At 51.6% G+C, this 15726-nt stretch overlaps 1 protein-coding gene across 2 annotated transcripts in view; it reads left to right on the forward strand.

Moving 5' to 3' along the window:
- BMP1 (bone morphogenetic protein 1) overlaps positions 1-10150 on the forward strand; it is a 47607-nt gene extending 37457 nt beyond the window's left edge. For both annotated transcript variants that reach the window (XM_084768234.1, XM_084768235.1), the window contains 4 exons: positions 4670-4797; positions 5183-5396; positions 6750-7000; positions 9462-10150. In XM_084768234.1, coding sequence (XP_084624360.1) covers positions 4670-4797; positions 5183-5396; positions 6750-7000; positions 9462-9596 — 728 coding nt within the window. In that variant the 3' untranslated portion in view covers positions 9597-10150. The remainder of the gene's footprint in view (positions 1-4669; positions 4798-5182; positions 5397-6749; positions 7001-9461) is intronic.
- The last annotated feature ends 5576 nt before the right edge of the window (positions 10151-15726 follow it).

Consider the following 15726-nt stretch of genomic DNA (forward strand, 5'->3'; position numbering starts at 1 on the left):
ACTATCATTAGCTGAACAGCCCAACTATAAATAAATAAGCTTCTGAGCAGAGTTAAGAGGGCCGAAGCACCCGACAGGGAAGCTATGTAGAGATGAGAGCTTCTGCCAACCGCCGAGGGTGCCCGGGAACGGAGCCTCTGACTCACAGAACACCCACTGCCTTTAGCTTGCAGTGGTTTTCTAAGCCGCTTTCTACTTCTACAGTCAGATGGAAAGGGATGGTGGCTTGCTCATCCGTCCACCTTCTGGCATGCTCAGAAACGCTCCTGATCCCTCCCTTGGAGGTTGGCCAATGGCAGATCAGTCTGCATCTCTGCCCCCACCCCCACCCCCCGAGGATCTAGTTCTGTTAAGGCTTCTTTGGGGGAATGAGCACAGAGATATGGCACCAAGCCTGAGAAGACATGTGGGGGTGCATGGGAGGCAGATCGGGAAAGCCATTGTGGAGGTAGGGTGGGCAGAGTGGCCGTCGGGACCTACAGGTGAGTGATGGGGACAGCCTGCACACTGCAGCAGGGAGGCAGGTATGTGAGACAACCACGGGGATCTGAGGGCTCAGGGGTTAGGCGAGCCTTGGCTCTAGTGTGTGGCCTGTGTCTGCCTGTCTCTTTTCCCTTGACAACCCCACCACACGCTGACTGACTGCTTTCTGTAGTAGCCAGCTTTGTATCATCCAAAAAAAACTATCTGAAGAAAACAGCTTTAAAGTAGGCCAGGCATGGTGGCGCACACCTTTAATCCCCAGCACTCGGGAGGCAGAGACAGGTGGATCGTTATGAGTTAGAGGCCTACTTAGTCTACAAAGGGAGTCCAGGACAGCCAAGACTACAGAGAAACCCTGTCTCGAAAAAACGAAACAAAACAAAACCAAAAACCCCAAAAAACTAAAGAGGAGTTACCTTGGCTCATGCAGGCTTTGGTCCCTAGTCACCTGCCTCAGTCACTTTGGACCTCAGGCAAGGCCAAGATCATGGCAGAGAGTTCATGATGGAGCAACAAGCAAACCTGCTCAACTTATGGTGACACAGAAGGGGGTGGGGAGCAGACAGGCAGCAGTGGCCAGGGACAAGATATGTACCCTTCAAGAACATATCTTTAGAAAGGCGCTCTTAGCCTGGCATGGTGGCGCATGTCTGTAATCCCAGCACTGGGAGAGACAGAGGTAGGTGGGTCTCTGTGAGTTCAAGGTCAGCTTGGTCTACAAAGCGAGTCCAAGACAGCCAGGGCTACACAGAGAAACACTATCTTGAAAAAGAAAGAAAGAAAGGAAGGAAGAAGGAAAGAAAGAAAGAGAAAAAAAGAAAGGAGAAAAAAAAAAAGGAAGGTGCTCTTCCTCCAATTGGCTTTACCTTCAAGTGTTCCCAACTCTCTCTCCCGCAACAGTCTGTTCAATTATGAACAGGTCAGTGTATTAACCCATTGATGAGATCAGATCCCTTGTGGTCCAGGGACATTCCAAAAGCCATATTGCTGCCATGGGGACGCAGCTTTTATCTCTTGAGTGTTTAGGGAACATTTTGGATCTAATTCATACCCTTGTCTCTAAGGGTCCTGCTAATGTATGATTGTGAATAGTGAGCACTGGCTTTGTCCCACATTGCTTGGGGACAAGGGTCTCACACCACAGTCCGGGCTAGCCTTCACGTGACCTTGTAGCAGTGAGCATCAGCTTTAAATGTGTGTTTGGGAGGCCACGCTTTGTTGGGAGTCAGGTTGCTACAGATAGGGGAGGCGTAGGTAAAGCGAATATGGCCGTGGCCAGATATTTGGGGTGGGGGTGGGGTCAGCTTGGAAGAAAAAAGCAGATGGAAGAACCGAGGTGGGGGGCTCCAGAGACTTGGGAGGGTGACTTCTGGAGCTCATGGGCTCCAGAACTGGGAGAGAGTGGCCATGGGTCAGTCCTCTTTGTGTAAGCAGACCCTGGCTACTGGCAGCAGTGGACACCAGCTCCCAAAAGCACAGTCCATTTTCACAGGAAGGCATTACACGAGGCCCCAGGATGGAATGGAAGGAGCAGCAAGGAGCGTTCACATCTTAGGGCCTCATTTCTTCAGGGCTCAGGAGGGAGACTGGTCTGCTGCTGCTGGGGTAGGGGGGTGTGAGTTGGGGCGAAGGTAGTTGAGATAATAGATAGAGAAGGCTAGAGGTTTGAACAATTGCTGAAAGATGGGGGTGGTGAGGGACAAATGTAATGAGGATCTAATGATGTGGGGGCCCTGGTGAGGTAGGACACCACAAATGGACTTTCTGCTTTCTTTTTTTTTTCCACTTTGTGTATGTGTTCAACTCAGGGGGAGGGGCGGGGCTGCAAGTGGAAACTACAGTTTGACATCAGGTGTCTCCCTCAATCACTCTCCACTATATTTTTTGAGACAGGGTCTTTCCCTGAGCCTGGGGCCCAGTGACTTGGCTAGACTAGAAGGCTAACAGTCTCCAGGGATCTTCCTGTCCCTGCCTTACCAGAGCTGGGATTTTAGGTGTGTGGTACCACACCTGGCTTTTATGTGGGCGCTGGGGATTGAATTCTGATATTCATATTTGTGTTTGTGTGGCGAGCACTTGTTTGTTTGCTGGTTTTTAATTTTTCCAACACAGTTTTTCTATGTGTAGCTCTAGCTATCCTGAAACTCGCTTTGTAGACCAGGCTGGCCTCGAACTCACAGAGATCCACCTGCCTCTGCCTCCCAAGTACTGGGATTAAAGGTGTGCACCACCACTGCCTGGCTGGCAAGCACTTTATTGATTGAGCCATCTCTCTACAATCTTCCTCTTGTTTGTTCGTTCATTTGCTTTGCTTCTGTTTGTTTTTCAAGGCAGGGTTTCTCTCTGTAGCCTTGGCTGTCCTGGACTCACTTTGTAGACCAGGCTGGCCTTGAACTCACAGAGATCCAACTGCCACTGCCTCTGCCTCTGGAATGCTGGAATTAAAGGCGTGTGTCACTACACCTGGCTCCTGTTCATTTTCTTTGCACTGGGGATTGAATTTAGGGCCTTACACATCCCAGGCAAGTGTTCTGCCACTGAGGTCCATTCCCAGATCTCTCTTTTAGTTGTTATTTTGAGGGAAGGTCTTGCTAAATTGCCCATTCTGGCCTTCATCTCACTCCACAGCTAGCTGGCTTGTGATCCTCCTACCTTGGCCTCCCTTGTAGCCGGAATTACAGCATATGCTACCAGCCCCAGCTGAAGGCAGTATGTCAGCATTCTGGTGATCAGCCGTGTACTCCAGCTGCAGAGGGCAGCTAACTGATCTGCTATGGAGGAGACAGACCTCTAGGTGGTGGCTCCATTATCTGAATTCAGCCAACCTCTATCTGAAAATACAGCTAGGTCCATGATGGGGCCATCTGCATTAATGTTGCACAGATTCATTTTTTTTCCCGTCATTATTCCTCAAACAATGCAGTATAATGCTGAATGTGGTGGTATACACCTGTAGTCCCAGTGCTCAGGAGGCAAAAGGATTCAGAGTTCAAGCCCTGCCTGGCCCCATCTAAACAAACAAATGAAAAAAAAAATCCCATTTACATTATGTTAAATATGATATAAGGACCCCTGAGATTTAAAGTGCACAGGATGGGCTTCGAAGGTAGCTCAAAGTGCTTGCCTAGCATGTACAATGCCCTGGATTTGATTCCCAGAACCATATAAAAGCAGGCATGACAGGCGCATGCCAGCAATCCCAGCACTTAGGAGATGGAGGCAGAGGGATTGGAAGTTCAAGAACATCCTGGGCTATGTGAGACCATTGGGGTGGGGAAGGGGAGAGAGAGAGAGGGGAGGGGGGAATAAATATGGGAAGGTATGTGTGGGGTCTCTGCAAATATTCATTTTATGTAAGAGACTTACTTGAGCATTATGGATTTTGGTAGTCAAGATTCTTGCTCAAATCCCTTGTGGAGACTTCTAAGTATTCTCGGGGCGGGGGGGGGGGGGGCAAAAATCAAGGCGTGATGCACACTGGGAAAATCCAGAAGGAAGTTGTAGGGAGAGATAGGAACCAGAAGAACTGAGATGGTCAGAAATCAGAGAGGGCATAATGAGAAGGATGGGGGGGCGCTTGTTTGTTGCTGTCACCTGTGATGGTAGCAGGAGTGCAGTTTGTAGATGGCCGAGTCAGGTGCTAAAGTCTCTGGTGACTCCGGAGCATGACAGAGCCTCTCAGTGCACAAAGGTTCCCAGGTTGCAGAGCGGAGAAAGAGTATGACAGCCGGACAGAAGTGGTGTGGCCAGACGGTCAGAAAAGGGTAGTGGACCTCATTTGTTGCGCAGGGCTTCATTAGAAACCAACTCATTGAGCTGGGCGGGCGTGCTGATCCCAGCACTCAGGGAGGCAGAAGTTCAAAGCCAGCCAGGTCTACAAAGCGAGTCCAGGACAGACAAGGCTACAGAGGGAAACCCTGTCTCGAAGAACCAAGAAAGAGAGAGAGAAAGAAAGAAAGAAAGAAAGAAAGAAAGAAAGAAAGAAAGAAAGAAAGTAAGTAAGTAAGTCATTAAATTCTCTCCTAGAAGGGGTAACTCAATGAAGAAGAAATGATGTGTGTCTTCGTTTTGTAACTGACAACGAGAGGCAGAGCAGAGGAGTGGGTAGGAGGGGAGCTCCTTCTTGACAGGAGGCCGTGGGGTGGGAGGTCCCTGGTGACCCCCTTCCATCACTCATATCCCACAGCTGGCTGTGAACACAAGGTGACATCCACCAGTGGCACCATCACCAGCCCCAACTGGCCTGACAAGTACCCCAGCAAGAAGGAATGTACATGGGCTATCTCCAGCACCCCTGGGCATCGGGTAAAGCTGGTAAGATACCACTTGGCACCCTGCGTGGACACCCCGCTCTTCCAGGGCATGTGGCCATTTGCTTCTGCCATCTGCAAAGACTTGTGTGAGTCCAGGGTGTCTTCTGTAGGCAGGGTGGCCTGGCTGAGCCCCAGTACCTGCCCATCCATATGGAAACAAGTCTTCCTGAACAGGAGCCCTCTTGCCAAATATATTTTGAGGATGCCTCTGCCACTGCTTACTCCTGAGTCCTCCCTCACCATCATCACCCCACAGCCCCGATTGCTACCATTGTTGTGTACCAGCTGGGATCCAAAGATGTAGAGATCTGGGAACCCCTGCCCGGCCCTCCCCCAGCTGCCCTAGCCACGCCTCTAACCTGGGACCCCTTTCTTGTATTCTCCAGACCTTCGTGGAGATGGATATAGAGTCTCAGCCGGAGTGCACTTATGACCACCTGGAGGTGTTCGACGGACGTGATGCCAAGGCGCCGGTCCTCGGCCGATTCTGTGGGAGCAAGAAGCCTGAGCCCGTCCTGGCTACAGGCAACCGCATGTTCTTACGTTTCTACTCAGACAACTCTGTACAGAGGAAAGGTTTCCAGGCATCCCACTCCACAGGTGAGGCCAGCCTTGGGCTAGACTGAGCTTACACTGAGCTTTGCTCCAGGTACAGCGCTGACCCTGGTTGCCAACCCTGGCCTTGAGTTTGAAGGTCCATAGAACAGAGCCTGGTAGCCCCAGAGCCAATACTGTGTTCTGAGGACCAGGTACTCGGAGTGACCACCAAGGGATGAAGAAGAAATCACAGAGATCGTGGAGGTTAGGAAACGGGGCTTAGTGACAGCCATCGGAGGAAGGCATGGTTAAGGAACCTCGGAACGGTTGGTTCATTCTAAGTAACAGTCAGAAAGCGAGCCTAGCGGGAGCTCTCGGCCCACAAGGAGCTCGCTCTGCATTTGTTTATTTGACCTGGTGGCAGTGAACCAGCTCTTACCGTACCTGCCCGAGGAACTCATAGTCCTGCAGAGAGATAAGCCAGGCATTAATGATTACAGCGAAAGACAAAATAGAGCGGAAAGAAAAGGGGGGAAAAAACTGACTTGGGGGAGTTGTTGGAGCCATTCCAAGTGGTGGAAGCAAAGCTCCAGCAGCACACTCGAGTGGACAGCAAGTTAGCGGGTCTGACTAGAGCAGGGGATGGGTGAGAAGAGCAGAGGAGAGCTGGGGACCAGTCCTGGGAAGCCAGAAGGCAGGCCAAGGATAGCAGTATTGAATTTCATCTATCTGTCTCCTGGTGGTGGGTCCTGGGCATCCCCATCTGGTAGGTCCACAGCCTCCCCACCCTTCTTCCTTTTGCCTCCCTTCCTCACCTCTTCCACGGAAACTGAGCCTGGGTATAGGAGGAAGGCCAGGGACGTGCAGAGGAGGCTGGTTGCTAGGTCTGTGCTTTTGTAGGCCATTTGCCTTGCCCTGCACAAGTTTACCAACCGGAAGTTGGAATTCCATCTTGCTTGCAAATCTTCAGTGTTTGACTCATAGTGGAGTAGCGGGGTTTATTTGTTCTTGTTTGGTTGATTTTTGTTTTTGTTTGTTTGTTTGTTTGTTTGTTTGTGAGCCAATATCAATTCACACACAAAACCCAAATGTATCGCTTTTTTCTCAAGTTTAAAGTCTGCAGGTGCTGGGCCGTGCTCTCCCATGACAGCCCTCAGCTGGAACAGCTCCTTCTCGGCTAAAACTTACCTTTTCCCAACCCCTCTGCTCCATGCTACCCCTTACTCAGGGTCTCACCCTTGAGTATTCCCAGCCTCCTCCTTAGGTCCCTATCCCAAGGTGGCATAGCTTGGGGCTGGGCCAGATCCCACGCAGCCCTGGCCAATTTGTCTCTGTGGTTCTGGGTGGTACTGCCCAGGATTGTAAATCCGGTGTCTTCATCAGCGGTGCTCTGTCTTGTCGTGTCTTCCCTTGCAGAGTGTGGGGGCCAAGTGCGGGCAGATGTGAAGACCAAAGACCTTTATTCGCACGCCCAGTTTGGTGATAACAACTACCCGGGAGGCGTGGACTGCGAGTGGGTCATTGTGGCTGAGGAAGGCTATGGTGTGGAGTTGGTGTTTCAGACCTTCGAGGTGGAGGAGGAGACTGACTGTGGCTATGACTACATGGAACTCTTCGACGGCTATGACAGCACAGCTCCTAGACTGGGGCGCTACTGTGGCTCTGGGGTGAGCACCCTTCTGACCTCATACCTCACATTGCCTTCCAATCCTCACCCTACTCCCCAGACCCAGAGCATCCCTGAAGGCTTAGGATACTAGATTGAGCATAAAGACTTGCCTGGCCCTCGGCAAAAACTAAATATGGTAAAACCCGGGGCACTCACAGAGGCCATCACACCCTGGACCATCCTTACCCAGGAAACCAGGGTCCTTTCCAGGCAGCATAAAAGTTTCCACAACCCCTGGTCCAGGGGGCCTGCCATCCAGACTTAGGTCTCCTTAGGACCAGTTTAACCTGGCTTGCTGAACAACTGCATACGTCTGGAAGTGGAGGTGATACAGTTCTCTCTGGGCCATTCAACCCTTGACCCCACCATCACCACCGCTCCTGGGGTTGAACTGGTTGATAGAGGGTGGGGACAAAGGCCAGGGCCAGGAGCCCTGAGCTGTCACACTCAACAGAATACTTGGACTATAAACAACTTTATCCGTTCCTGTCTTTCCCCTGGTGAGAGACCCCTGTGTCCTAAAGCCTTTGCTGCTGCTATCCAAGTAGGACCTAGGGGCGGCTTCCAACTCTTTCTAACTGTGGGCACGATCACTTTGGTTGGCTTGTAAGAAAGGCCAAGCCCAGCTCATGGATACATTTGTTTCTCTCTGTCTCTGTCTCTGTCTCTGTCTCTGTCTCTGTCTCTGTCTCTGTCTCTGTCTCTGTCTCTGTCTCTCTCTCTCTCCTTTCCTCCCTTCCATTCCCCTGTTCCCTCCTTTCCCTCACCCCCCTTTCCCCTCTCTCTGTCTTCATCCTGTCATCCTTCCCCATGCCAGACCTAGCATTGGCCTAACCTCTCCTTAGAGGCCGAACTTCAGGCTAGCATGAGCAGCGGAGGCTGGGCCAAGGTGGAGCAGGCAGTGTGGGCAGAGGCAATGTACAGCCCTCAGCCTGCCTCCCAGCCTCTCTGGCATCCCTGGCTGTCATGGCAGTGCTCCCTCCCTGCACAGCCCCTTTCTTTTAGTTGCACCACTGATGACGTGTCTCCAGGGGAGGCTCTTCCAGGGACACCCCCAGGCCGGGGCCAGCAGAGGGCATGTGGTTTCTTCTTGGCCCAGTTATTGGAAATGTCTTCAATATTTCTGTTGGGAATGATTCCTTCTACGATTGGAGGGCCACGGCATAAAGTCACCTCAGAGGGACATTGTCTATCTTCCTCAGCCCCTGGCCCCCGGCTTGAGAGCTTTTCAGGGTCTGGAGGCAGAGCAAAAGTTGAGTCTAGAACTGGAACCAGGGCAGGAGTGGAAATAGGTGGAGAAGTGTGGAGCCCACAACTGGGCTCCCTGCCTAGCCTGGTAGACGGAGACGTGTGCTGTTCCCTCCTCTCTGAGTGGCATGTACTTGTAATCCCAGCACCAGGGAGACGGGCAGGCAGACCCCTGGGGCTCACTGGCCAGTCACTACTTGGCAAGCTCCAGGCCAGTGGAATCTTGTCTCACTAATTAGTTAATAAATAATGAATGGCACCTGAGGAATGACACCCAAGGCTGTCTTCTGAACCTGTACACAAACACACACATACACACACACACACACACACACACACACACACACACACACGAGAGAGAGAGAGAGAGAGAGAGAGAGAGAGAGAGAGAGAGAGAGAGGCAGGCAGGCAGGCAGACAGACAGACACAGAGAGTGAATAAGTAAACAAATGTAAAATAAAGCAATGGCTGACTCTGAGCTTAGGTTGGTGAGTTTGTTTTGTTTAGAGTCAGGGTGTCACTGTGAAAACCTGGCTGGACTCAAACTCATTATGCAGACCAGTCTAACCTTAAACTCAGAGAGATCTGCCTGCCTCTGCCTCCCAAGTGCTGAGATTAAAGGCCACTACACCTGCCCAGCTCTGATTCTGACCTTAAAACAAGCTGCCCTCTCTCAGATTTCACCTTAACTTCCTGGTCACATGAAACTCTGCTTCATTTTTTTTTTAAATACTTTCTTTTTAATTGTGGGTATGTGAGGAGGTAGGGGAGGTGGCTTGTGAAGAAGCAGAAGAAACTACACAAGGGCATCAGATCCTTTGAAACTGGAGTTAGAGGTGGTTGTGAGGGACTGAATTCAAGTCCTATAGAGAGTGGAAGTGGACTTTACTGCTGAGCCATCCCTCAACCCCTACATTCATCTTTCTTCTTTCTTAAAAAAAAATACACACACATACACACACACATTATATATATCCATATATATGGATGGATATGGATATATATATATATCATCTCCATCCCAAGCTGGTCTCATTCTCACTAGAGAGCCCAGAACGCTCTCCTTCTGGCTCTGCTTCTTGAGTGCTGGGATTACAGGCACATCCCACCCTGCTTCATGGGGAATCTGGGGACACTGAGGACCTCAGGGAATGAAGACAGCAACCCCAGCCCCGTCCCAGCTCCTCATGGGCACCCTTCTCCCATGGCAGCCTCCTGAGGAAGTGTACTCAGCCGGAGATTCCGTCCTGGTGAAGTTCCACTCTGATGACACCATCTCCAAGAAAGGCTTCCACCTGCGCTACACAAGCACCAAGTTCCAGGACACGCTCCACAGCAGGAAGTGACCGCTGCCCCTGCACGGTAGCAGGAACCGGAGTCCTGCCTCCCTCGGTCACCCAGACTGGACAATGGTGGTGACAGGCAGATGGTGACACAGTGTCCCTCACCTCCCTGGCACCGAGACCCACAGGGCCAGTGGGTCAGGTGTCAGAGTGAGGTAGGGGAATTGGACTCCTTATAAGCCGGTTCCTCACAGCCTCCCGTCAGAGGGACCAGGGAACCAGAGCTTTCACCAAGACACTTGAAGTGACCATTTCTCCTTGGGATCCTGCCTGGGACAGGACCCTGCCGCCTTCCCTGCCGTCTCTACACACTGTATTGTGTATAGCCGGCGGCCCTAATCTTCATTGTAACGTACATTTCCTGTCCCTTTTCCAGCCTCAATTTGGTTTTATTTTGTCCCCCCCCCCACTTCCATGTTTTCTGGGTATCCCCTCGGAGCCATGGTGGGGGAGTTGAAGAGGGGGGAGTGAATAAAGAAGACAGGGCTTCTCTTGGGCCCACTGGCTTGTCAGCCATACCAGGGCACCAGCCAATAAACAGAGAGTGTTACAGCCAATATCCTGTGCCAGATGCTGTCTGTGATGTGGAGGCAGGGTGGTTTCTTCCAGATGGGCCAGCTTTTCCGGGCGTCTAAAGCCAGTATGGAGCCAATACACCTGGTTTTGCTGGCTGCCCTTCCCTCTCAAAATTCCAGGAGTCCTAAGGGTGCGATTTTGCACTAGGGTGGATGGACACACATACACACACACACACACACACACACACACACACACACACAGCTTATAGCCCTCCCACACAACCAGAGTAGAACATTCTATAAAGAGGCTGTCTGGGGGAGGGTGGAGGCATTTAAAAGAGGCTTAGGGTATGTTTGTCCATCTGTCTCTTGGTCTGGGGAGGGGAGGAAGGGAGTGTGAGAGTGTCTAGTTGGCAAGCCCTCTAGAAGTGGAAGACCTGCATCAGCTAAGACAGGTCCCCACGTCAGCTATCCTTTACGCTTTCTGGAGAGGGAAGCCAGGATGGTTCAGCAGTCACTGGGTAAAACATTCCAGCTTGGGGAGGGAGGGGGTTAGCTCTCCCCAGGCGACAAAGGCTGCTGTCTTGTCCAGTCTCCTCCTTCCTCCTGTTGCCAACAGTGAGGCCCAGACTGGAGCCTCGAGAAGCCAGAAGAGAGCCCTGGCTCCTCCTTTCTGAGGAGGCTCTTCCTAGGATTTTTGCCTGCATCTTACAGGGGAAAGAAGCAGGACCGGGCTTTTCTCTCCATTCTAGCTAGACCCTGATGCTGGAGCAAGCCAGTGGCTTGCCCTGAGGCAGGGCTCCCTGACAGGCTCCCATCAACCCTAAACTCCTCCCTGTGGCAGATGTATGCACTCTCCCGGGGCCATCTGGACCCACCCCTAGGGAGCAACATAGCTTGACTGACCTCACATAAGCCTTGTATGCAGAAAGCACTGGTGGAAAGTAGCCAATGCACCCAGAGCCTTCTGGAACACCAAATGCTCCCCTGCCAGCCTGAAGCCATGCCCGCTAGACATGAGCATAGATGAGGCATTGGAGACCTACATGCACACAGAAGATGCCCGGAGGTGCTTTCACTTATCCTTAATCCTACTCCTATGGTACGAGTGTTCAATGCAGCCTATAGGTCCTCGAGCTGAATCCAAGATGCTCCTGGCATCTCCCGTACCCTCTGGTTACCTACCAACTTAGCATTGACTCCTTTGTCACAGAATATAGAGTCAGTGCTCACAGTTCTTCCTGCCAACCTTCCAGCTTCTTGTGAAATCCAAAGGAATGCAGTTCCAGATTTCAAAGCATAGGCCCAAAGGAGCCAAGGAGATTACAGCCTTGCTTAAACCCAGAGGTTTCCAGACACTCACACGCACCTGTTCGTCCACTCTGATGAAGGCAGGGGCAGTGGGTCTCATGAGCAACAACAACAATAGCATGGCTAGAGGTAGATACCTACCCCTGCAGCCTCCCCCAGGCACTTGCCCCAAGATTCCACCACCCAAGAAGTCTTGTATTCCTCAGAGGACTCCAGAGTGAGCCTCCAGACCTTTTCTGAGTCCATCCCAGAGACTCAGAGCTGTGGCCTCGCAGTTCCAGGCAGTGACCAATAGGGGGCACTGTGCCAATAGTAGAAGGCACAGAGCAGCATGGAGGAGCTTTTGCATAGGACTAGAGCCACAGCATGGGCTCCCAAACAAGTGTGTGGAGTAGATGCAAAGTAAGATGGTGGGAGAAGAGGAGGAGGAGGTAGAGCATTTAGACTAGACCGGGGCTCTTCTCCTTGGAGTGTTGGGAGCTATTTCAAGCTGACTGCAGGATGCACAAACATTTTCTTTTAAGAGCTAAGTAAATCTCTGGGCAGTGGTGGCACACACCTTTAATCCCAACACTTGGGAGGCAGAGGTAGGTCAGCCTGGTCTACAGAACAAGTTCTAGTACAGCTAGGGCTACACACACACACACACACACACACACACACACACACACACACACACACAAACCCTGTCTGTAAGAAAGAGGAAAAAAAAAAGGAGTTAAGTAAATTACGGTGCTCCCCAGAACCATCCCACTGTCACCTCTAAACTACTAGCAATCCACACTAGAACAACTCCAGAGCAGGCCATGTGATGCCATGGCCGAGAAGGCCCAGGGACTCCTTCATGTCTCCCTGAGTGTCCCTAGGGCCTGAAGAGCTGATGATGGAAAAGCCAAGGATAAGTTTCACCTCATCTCCGGTCCCGGAGTCAGGAAGCACATCTCAACCCTCGGCAGAGAGGCCAGCACAACCCAGGGACAGTAACCTCTGTGACACTGCCCAGGCAATTCACCTCTGGCTGTCTGCTCTCTAAGCCTGCCACCTGCCTTCAATTCCCTTCCTGACACAGTCAGAGATAGTCAAGAAACCCCAGCACCGAGGTTCTAAAGCCGCCAGGATGCAGCCCAGGCCATGGAAGGCCCTGGGAGTTTTTCTGAGGAACTCAGAGCCCACTGTGGCCTCGACTGCCAAATAAGAAAAGTTGGGTGCCCAACTCTGCCCCTCACTATCTTTTCCTCCCTCCTTTTCTCAGAAACAGGAAGGTCCCAAGCTTCAACACCAACAACACATTTCCGATCCCTGGTTCTATCACCGAATGCTCAGTTAACCTTGGTCATGTCATACTGTCAATGTTCCTAATGATAGGAACACCTGACATGGTTATGGAGAAGCAAGGAAGGGACCTCTGAGGACAGACTGTCACCGTGTCTAGTAAAGAGTAAGTTCTTAATGGTGCGACTTTCTCTGTCCTGTCCTGCTCTCTGCCCCTCCCCGGTCTGAAAACACATCTGGGTACACTGGTTTCTGCCAGGGGGAGGATGCTCAGCCTGTAGCAAGGCATATTTCTAGCCAGCTGGTGGCCTTTCTGGGTACCTCCCAAGTTCCGCCCTGTGCTTGATTGTCCCTACGCACGAGGCAGATTCTGGAATCCGTGAAAAGTTTGGCTGCTCCAGTTTGCAAAAATAGTAGTGCCTGCCTTGGAGAATTGGGGGGGAAGAGGGCAGCCAGGTGTTCTCCCCAGGGTGCCACGAGCCCCCCTAATCCTAGCCTCCTCCTGCCCAGAACTGCTGTTCCTGCATGACGCCCTCCCTGCCCCCATCCTGGAACATCTGGCTCCAATCTTTTCCAGATGCTGCTGCAGCCACACTCTTATGGGCAATCACCTCAGTTCAGCTTCCTAAATCAGGCCTCTCTCCATTTCAGGGTACAGTTCCTCTTTGTCCCCTTCTTTGGGACCTTGGCTACCTCTCTTCCTAACATGACAGATGCCACAAACAGAAGGCAGACGAAATTCTGAAGCCCTTGGGGCTGGCCTTCTGCTCACTCTGCTTTAACAGGCAAAAGTCTTTTCCACCAAGGACTAAAAGTATAGGTACTGGCAAGGGAGGAAAGAGGAAGCAGGGAAGTTGGGTGGACAGCAGTGCAGAGGAGAATGCGAGGGTCAAGTGTGCCTTAGAGGGAAATGAGTAGGTCCACATCTTTGTGCCTATGCAGCGGGAACAGTCATCTCCAACAACCCTGAGCCTAGCCTCTAGTTCCCTTTACAGTCAGCACTGGAAACAAACTCAGGCCCTTTAGTTATAGTCAATCCTTGAGCCTCCTATGCTTCCTCCAAGGCCAGACCAAGAGAAGGTGTGTGTGTGTGTGTTCCAGTATGGATGGTGTGTATGTAGTATGCATCTCCTTTTCCTGGGTCAGATTAGACCCTAGGAGTGAAAGAATGCCAGCACGGCCTGTAGTGGGTCCTCTGACAGGTACTTCCAGTCCAGAGATGGTCATGGCCATCCAGATGGAGAAAGATGCAAGCTTACTTGTCCCCTAGAATGAGGACTGAAAGCCAGTCCCTCTTTCCAAGAGACCCAGAAGGGCATTCGAAGGGAAGACAGAATTCTGCCCACTCTTCTTAAGGACTCTGAGATGCCACGGTGCCCAGAGGCAAAAGAGTCACACACACCCCCATCCTTCAATCTTGCGCTGCTACCCACTCCTTTAAAATAAACCTCGGTGACATTTGTGACTCTACAGCCCCCCCCTGGTGTCACTCTGAAGCTAGGCACATGGTTGGTTAGTTGAAAGAGCAGTGGGAAGGGCCACTGTGTGGGAGATAGGCTCTGCCTGTGTCTAACTGTCCCACATGTAAACTGACGTGCTCTATAGGGGGCAGCCGCAGGGGACACTGAATGGAAGATTCTCATTTCGGAATTGGCATAGACATGTGCAGTCCTCTAAGCTCTGTGCCTCAGTTTCCCGTACGTGAGGTAGAAATAATACCACTCCATGCAGACCAGCATAACTGCTGTTGTGGATGGAGCAACCCAGTGCCTGCCCAGGCTCTCAACAGTGGTGAGCTGCCCTTCAGTTTTCCTTTATCCCAAAGCAGCCATGCCCCGTGACACATGTAAGCCTGGCCCTGACTCAGGCAGTGCTGGTAAGGTGCCTCTGACAGTTCTGGAACATTTCCACTGCAGCCGAGAACCATTTTAATAAGCCTATAATAATAGGCGCAGAGGTGACTCAGATCTGCAACCGAGGAGCCCTGCCAGGGAGGAGGGGACACAGGGCTCTTGGAGAGGGAAATCCAGTGGCACCTGGGTCTGAGCCATGGCAGGCTGGGCCTGTAGGGAGGACTCCATCAGGGGTCCAGGGATTTTAGGCATAGGTCCCAAAGAAGCCTCGCTAGATGCCTCAATGCCACATCTGGGAAGTATGGGGTGAGACCACATGGCTTTCAAAGTCTCTTTCACGGGTAAAGCTGTGAGCCTGTATTCTGAGCCCTGACATCCACTGTAGGATTTGGACAGCTCTCCTCCATCAGAGGCACTACTGTGATTGCCCTACATGTGCCCCAAACCCAAAGTCCATGTCACAGTGATAGACTTAGGAGGCATTACCCTTCTTAAGGGTGGAGCCTTATGAATGGGATTAGTGCCCTTAGGAAAGGGGGTGGGGGTGGGATGGGCTGAGATGTAGCTCAGTAGAGTGCTTGTCTGGCATGCAAAACACACACACAAAAAAGCCCTGGGTTCAATCTCCAGCTCACACAAACCAGCCGTGGCAGTACGTATCTGCAACCCCAGCACTGTGGAGGCACAAACAGGAGGATCAGAAGTTCAAGTTCATCTCACATAGGAAGTTGGAGGCTAGACTTTGACTAGAAACCCTACCTTTAAAAAAAAAAAAAAAAAAAGAGGGCCTGTTGGAGAGATGGCTCAGCAGTTAAGGGCATGGGCTACTTGTCCAGAGGACCCAGGTTCAAATCTCAGCACCTACATGGTGGCTCACGGCCTTTAGTGCCTTCTATTGGCCAGGTACCAGGCATGCACATGGTATACTGGCATATACATGAAATTTCAAAAAGAAATTTTAAGGCTCAGGAACCATATCAACCATGTCCATCATAGTGGGGATGTGGGGCCCACAGAAACAAGGCAAAGATGGCTGTGTATGCACCAGAAAGCAGACCTCCCTGGACATCAAGTCTGGAGCGACCTTGGCCTTAGAGTTCTCCGCTTCTAGAACAGTGAGAGTTTGTAAGTCGGTGGTATTTCACTGTAGCTGCCTAGATGGACCAAGACAGACGGAGC

The sequence above is a fragment of the Acomys minous genome, assembly GCF_964271855.1.
Source record: "Acomys minous genome assembly, chromosome: 18".
NCBI classification, from domain to species: Eukaryota; Metazoa; Chordata; class Mammalia; order Rodentia; family Muridae; genus Acomys; species Acomys minous.